Genomic DNA, 6,581 nt, shown 5'->3' on the forward strand with positions numbered 1-6,581 from the left:
AGACAATGAATGTAAGTCATGTCACATAATGTGATTGTGTACTTCTTTTCCTTTCTTCTATGATACCATTGTGATACTTTACTAAACTGTGTTATTTACAATCTTTTAGGTAGTAAGTCACGTCACATGTGAATGTGTAATTTTATTCTTTTCTTCTATGATACCATTGTGATACTTTACTAAACTGTGTTATTCACAATCTTTAAGATTGTAAGTCACATCACATGTGAATGTGTAATTTTATTCTTTTCTTCTATGATACCATTGTGATACTTTACTAAACTGTGTTATTCACAATATTTCAGGAAGTAAGTCACGTCACATGTGAATGTGTAATTTTATCCTTTTCTTCTATGATACCATTGTGATACTTTACTAAACTGTGTTATTCACAATTTTTCAGGAAGTGAGTCACGTCACATGTGAATGTGTAATTTTATTTAGTTCTTCTATGGTACCATTGTGATACTTTACTAAACTGTGTTATTCACAATTTTTCAGACAGTAGGTCACATCACATATGAATGAGTAATTTTATTTTCTGTCCAAATGTTGTGGTTATAATAGCCAGTAAGTCATGAGATGTAAAATTAGATTTTAAGAAATATTTTCTGCACTATTTTATAGGATTTAAGTAAGTAAACTGCCAAAATTATCCATAATCTATGATATATCTTATGCATTGTACATGTATCAATAGGTGCCTATGAGAGAGCTCTCAAAGAACAAGGAAGTGCTGATGTAGCGTATGCTCGTCTTATGTTACTGGGATCAGCTGGTACTGGCAAGACGTCTCTCAAGCGTTCATTAATGGAAAAACCTTTCAATCCTCATACTACAAGCACCATTGTATCTGATGTATCCTCCGTACGACCATTTGGACACAAGTGGCAAACAAGGAGAGGAAACAAATGGAGAGAAGCCACAGAAGAAGATGAACTTGAAGAAATTGCTCGTTTGTTTGAATCCTTTCATTTTAGATCATCCTCACACCATACTTCAGTATTGAGTGCAAAATATTCTCATGATGAATCGAATGGATTAGTTTCTACTGGTTTCATAGCTTCTGATTTGAATTTAGAGAGTCATATCCAATCAATACTTGAAAGAGTTCATGTTACTTATTGGACAACAGAATCACTTGTTCAAGTAAGTCAATTACTTTGATAGCATTTGTTATAACATACATGTAATGACTAGCCATTTCTTCATATATGGGATTGTGGTGGTCAGCCAGTGTTCCTTGAGATTCTCTTAGCCTTCCTCACTCCTCGTACAATGTTTCTTCTCCTGTTTGATGCTTCAAAGGATTTCATGGAAAGATGGCAGTCACGTCAGAATACTCCTGATGGTAGAGTGCTGTTTGGTGAGGTAGTGAATGAAAGCACGAGTGATCTAATGGCCAAATGGATGTCTACAATACACAGTCACCTCATAAAGCACAACAAAGATGATACTTCTCCTAGTCTCTACTGTATTGGCACTCGTGGTGACAAGCTGAGGAGAAAAAGGAAGAAAGAAGTAAAGAAGCAGATCCAGTCTCTGTATGAGGAGAAAGAGTTCTCAGATCTGATCAAAGATGTTCTAATCATTGATAATACAACCTCGGGCAAAGGAGTCAAAGAAGATCCAAGCATTACGGATTTACATGGAGCAATTGATAGTTTTATCAATAAATTGGCTGTCAAAACCCCTGTCAATTGGGTTATCTTTCGCAAAGTTCTTCAAGAGCTAAAGCAGAATGTCATTAGTGTATCTGATGCCATTGCCATTGGAGTGGCATGCCATATACCAGCAGGTGATGTTCCTGAAGTATTGAAATTCTACCATGAGCTGGGAGCTGTGCTTTACTATCCTCAAATAGAAGGTTTGAATAAAAAAGTCATTCTCAGTCCAAAATGGTTTGTTGATGCCATTGGGAAGGTGTTTCCACTAGAAAAAGAATGGAGTGGAACAAATAGATGGTATTTGTTACGAAATAATGGTATTCTTATTCAACCACTTTATCAAGAAGTATGGCAGTCAAGTGGTATTGATCCAGAAGAAATAATTGAACTTTTAGTTCATTTTCGTCTTGCAGCTCAGGTTCAAACTGAGCTTTATGATGATAGCAGATTCAAGCAATATTTTCTTCCAGCAGTACTACCAGGATACACAGGTGATCCTAATGAAGCACGACCTGGTTATAAGCTAAGAGCCTCACCTGTACACATTACATTCTCCACTGGGTATGTACCTCCTGGCTTCTTCACTCATTTAGCAACCACTGTTGCTGCAAATCCGAATGTTAAGCTCAATTTCGATAATGTTTATGCAGCACCTACTGTTGGTTTCTTTGATCGATTAACTATTGCCATGAAGTTACGCTCTAAAGTTGAGATAAAACGTATCTATCGTAATCGTGTCTGCTTTTCTTATGGCCATCCTTCTGATGATTTGTTTCTCACTGATATTAATGATGCTATTCAAGCTGATGTATTGAGATATGTCCCTGAGATTAGTCATCCTGTTCCTTTCAAAACAGTTTGTCAGCAATTATTGAAGTTATTGGACGAATGTTGCCAAAAGGTAGAAGACACTCTCATTCTTTACCATGGTCATCATGTGGATCGATCATCAAGAAGTTTACAATACGTGTGTCAATGCAGTCTTTCCAGTGACGTTCATTACATTCAAGACATTGATGCTAAGAAGCAGACAAACTCTGATCCTGTTTACTGCAAAATGGAAAGAATTCCTCGATCACTAACTAATAATGAGTCACTGTGGTTCAACAAAAAAAGAGAAGATTTGTCAAAAGATAAACAGATTGAATGTCTCCAAGAGGTATATAAAATATATTTAACAACATTATTTTACCTCTATAATTCATTTTACCTTTGGAAGAGATTAATGATGATGATGATGATAGTAAGTTGCATGCACATGTATACATGTAGATCTAGTTGCTGCTACTGTGGCACTATTACATAAAACTGTATGAAAATATTAAAAACCTGTACTCTATTATCTATAATTTATTGGCACAGAAACCACGCCTCTATTAATAATTGGCAATTTTAAATGCTTGCATTGCTGCTTGGATTTCTTAATGCATAATTTTTTGTTTGCTGTCTTATGCATGATCTCTTAGGCAAATAAAATCTATCAAGACAAAAATATCTGTGCCATCACAGTATATATGTAGGTTTTAGTTTTTAAAGCTCTTTTGACTTGAGTCAGTGCAAAACATACACTATATATTAATCGAAAGCAATGCGGAATTATGGTCATTATCTCTATCATGCTGCATAATAGAAATGAAACCCATGATTCATTGTTTTTATAGTGCATAAATTCAAAAGCAACTGTGGCGAGTCCAAGCACCGTAGGTGTCTCGTGTTGGAAGTGTTTTGCCCATTCTGCTAAATATCGTGCAATTTCAGATGCTGGGTAAGCCCTATGATATCAATTAATGACCTCTTTAATGCTAAATCTAGGTACTTTATTGAGGTACCTAATGTAAATGGGGAGCCTGTCGCAAAAGAGAGAGGGCAGAAATGTAAGCTTAAATAACTGCATTGTTTAAAAATGAATGCTTGGATGGTGTAATCATAACTGTCACATTCTTGTTCCTTGCAGTATATAAAATGCAGAATATGTCGATTGGTTTGACTGGTTCTTGTGCTAAAGTTTATACTGGAAATGATACTTATAAATGTTTGGGACCAGAAGTATGTCAATATTATTATTGAAGCTATTGATATAAATTTTTTTCTCCGTCAGTATCTTTACCCTTTTATAAAAACTCCTATCTTCTCATTTAATTCACAATATGATACATGGCAGCTAAAGAATAATCTCCAGTTAGACTGTAACCCACCACACTGCACTCCAGAACAGATGGAGAAACTGCAAGAGTTTTTCAAAGTATTTTACAGTACTCTTAATGTCATCAATGTATATATGTAAAATAGGAGTTTCAAGCCACAGAGACTAATATTATAAATTCAACTACTAATGGTGCCTTTCTTGATTCTTGTTTTGCTCATTGCCAATCGCTTAGTAGCCGTGGATGGAACGAAGTTAAGGTTGGAGGGCAGAGTGCAGCAGAGACATTTGCTAACTAGTACTTTGGGAAATCTGGAGGAAGTGTCAAAGAAATTGACTGTCCTTATCCATGCAATAAATCTTGTTGATTGCTGTAACTCTTTTGTGCTTACTATAAAAGTATTGCTTTTCCATGAATGCAAATTAGCACCTTGAGCTAACGCCCACGTGTTTGCATTTTTAGGTGTGGTTTAATTAATTATTGCAAGCCAATAGTGTTGTTGTAGTTCCTTGGTACTAGAACTAAATCAATTCTAGTACTGCCTTTTTTTCATAGTTCTAGTTCCAAGAACTAGAACTAGTACTATTTTTACAACCAATGTAAGAACCAGAACTAAACTAGAACTAGCTTATACGAGACTTGTAGTACTAGAACTAAACTGGAACTAAACTTTACCAGAGTCTCAGTACTAGAACTAAATTGGAACTAAAAGTACATTCTCTTGTGATACTAGAACTAGTTTGGAACTAGAATTGTAGAACAATATAACTTGACAAAGAAGGTACTAATTTGTCAGTGAAATATTTTAGTACATAACAAAGACTGAGTAACAAATAATGTATGAATTTGTTACTTAGACATAGATTATAATGCATAAGTACATCAATAGACTTTGAATACTTGTTCAGTTCAAAGCTAAGCAGTTAAAGCATGACAGCAGAAGCAAAAAGAAGCAGTATTTAGAAATTATTTCCAATTAGAACTAAGCTTCTTAAACTCCATTGCCAGAACAAGTACAAGAACTATAACTTAGCTCTAGAACCAGAACAATAGCTAAAATTTATTGAAATCTAGTTCTAGAACTAGTACTAGAACTAACTTTATCAAACTATAGTTCTAGAACTAGTACTAGAACTAAACTTTATCAAACTCTAGTTCCAGAACTAGTACTAGAACTAAACTTTATCAAACTCTAGTTCCAGAACTAGTACTAGAACTAAACTTTATCAAACTCTAGTTCCGGAACTAGAACTAGAACTAAATTTTATCAAACTCTAGTTCTAGAACTAGTACTAGAACTATATAAAATTATGGTACTACAACAACACTACAAGCCAAGCTCGTGATGGCTAACCTTTTGCCTGTCTTTGGATTGACGCTCTTGTTTGCTCTTGCTACATCTAAAGAGGCTCGCTTAGTGCTGCTAGAAAATCATGGAGAAGCTGTTTGTCTAGATGGCTCGCCACCTGGGTATTATTTCAGACCAGGTAAAAGCTAAAACAGCAGCTAAAGTATCAGCTCTACTAATGATACACTGTATAGGTACTGGCAGTGGTGCAAATAAATTTATTGTGCATTTGGAAGGAGGTGGTGACTGCGAGAGCAAAGAAGAGTGCTACCAGAGGAGCATGACTAGGTTGGGCTCTTCAAGTTACTGGGCAAAGACTGCAGACTTTGATGGGTTCTTGTCTGGTCTTGAACAGACCAATAAATACTTTTACAATTGGAACTTGGTATTTGTGAAATATTGCGATGGAAGCTGTTATTCTGGATACTTGTAAGTTGGCTTCAGAATTTTTTTCCAAAAATCATAACTCAACTCAGAAATTATATATATGCTGCTATTTTTCAATTAAATCAGCTAAATAAGGTATTTCTACTTCAATAGGTCTAAGCCATTTCATGTTTACGGGAGTCCGATATATTTCAAAGGAAACTTGATAGTTAAAGCAATATTTAAATCTTTGATTGAAAAGGAATTTAAAGAAGCAACAGATGTTATACTAACTGGATGCTCAGGTATATTTAGTCACAAAAAGTAATATTCTCATTTCAACTATTGACTATAGCTGGTGGATTGGGTACCTTTATATTTGCTGATTATGTGAAAAGTGTACTTCCTTCCTCTATTAAATATCGTGCAATTGCAGATGCTGGGTAGGCCCATGTAGTTTTAACTTAATTATAGCTTAAATTTATTGCACAGGTACTTTATTAATTCGCTTAACATCAATGGAGAGCCAATCGCAAAAGAAAGAGCAAAAACCAGTAAGCATTTATTTAAATACGTGTAGTTCAATTTATTAATATTTGCAGCATTTGTGTTCCAGAATCAGACCATTAGCGTGCATAAAGAGTGCAGTAAAAAGTACACTGGAGATGAAGCATCAGACCTCAAGTATTTCAATAAAAATAAATAATGACATTCTTTACTTTCTCTGATAGTTTCTTTATCCCTTCATAAAGACTCCCATATTTACATTCAACTCTCAGTATGACACGTGGCAGGTACAGAATAACCTTCAGCTTGACTGTACTCCTCCAAACTGCAGCCCAGAGGAGATGAAGAAACTGCAGGGATTCTTTAAAGTACTATTATAAATAAAATAATCAATAGTTTATTATCATTATTATAGGAATTTCAAACAACAGAGACAAATATTATAAATTCAACTACTAATGGTGCCTTTCTTGATTCTTGTCTTGCTCATTGTCAGTCACTTGATAGCCATGGATGGAACGAAGTTAAGGTTGGAGGTCAGAGTGCAGC

The 6,581-nt window shown here is 35.0% G+C and overlaps 2 protein-coding genes across 6 annotated transcripts; both read left to right on the forward strand.

Moving 5' to 3' along the window:
- The first annotated feature begins 507 nt into the window (after positions 1-507).
- Positions 508-4,224, forward strand: LOC109585584 (uncharacterized). Of its 3 annotated transcripts, XM_020001707.1 has the most exons (10): positions 508-570; positions 628-634; positions 701-1,149; positions 1,201-2,826; positions 2,887-2,910; positions 3,329-3,432; positions 3,480-3,541; positions 3,622-3,713; positions 3,766-3,909; positions 3,957-4,224. In XM_020001707.1, exons 3-10 carry the CDS (start codon positions 760-762, stop codon positions 4,107-4,109), a joined length of 2,595 nt encoding a protein of 864 aa, XP_019857266.1. In that variant the 5' UTR covers positions 508-570; positions 628-634; positions 701-759; the 3' UTR covers positions 4,110-4,224. The 3 variants fall into 3 exon arrangements, with proteins under 3 accessions (XP_019857266.1, XP_019857268.1, XP_019857267.1); XM_020001708.1 differs by lacking the exon at positions 2,887-2,910 and having other exon boundaries at positions 530-634; XM_020001709.1 differs by lacking the exons at positions 3,622-3,713; positions 3,766-3,909; positions 3,957-4,224 and having other exon boundaries at positions 521-634; positions 2,871-2,910.
- On the forward strand, positions 4,221-6,575 carry LOC109580098 (pectin acetylesterase 4-like). Of its 3 annotated transcripts, XR_002186558.1 has the most exons (9): positions 4,221-4,294; positions 5,142-5,298; positions 5,354-5,588; positions 5,700-5,830; positions 5,881-5,968; positions 6,018-6,079; positions 6,128-6,209; positions 6,257-6,400; positions 6,448-6,575. XR_002186558.1 is itself a non-coding variant. In XM_020001710.1 (8 exons), the coding sequence occupies exons 2-8, from the start codon at positions 5,157-5,159 to the stop codon at positions 6,273-6,275; spliced, it is 759 nt and encodes a 252-aa protein (XP_019857269.1). In that variant the 5' UTR covers positions 4,221-4,294; positions 5,142-5,156; the 3' UTR covers positions 6,276-6,401. The 3 variants fall into 3 exon arrangements, 1 of the variants encoding a protein (XP_019857269.1); XM_020001710.1 differs by lacking the exon at positions 6,448-6,575 and having other exon boundaries at positions 6,257-6,401; XR_002186559.1 differs by lacking the exon at positions 4,221-4,294 and having other exon boundaries at positions 5,141-5,298.
- Positions 6,576-6,581: the final 6 nt, after the last annotated feature.

The sequence above is a fragment of the Amphimedon queenslandica genome, unplaced genomic scaffold (genome assembly GCF_000090795.2).
Source record: "Amphimedon queenslandica unplaced genomic scaffold, v1.1 AMPQUscaffold_13044, whole genome shotgun sequence".
NCBI classification, from domain to species: domain Eukaryota; kingdom Metazoa; phylum Porifera; class Demospongiae; order Haplosclerida; family Niphatidae; genus Amphimedon; species Amphimedon queenslandica.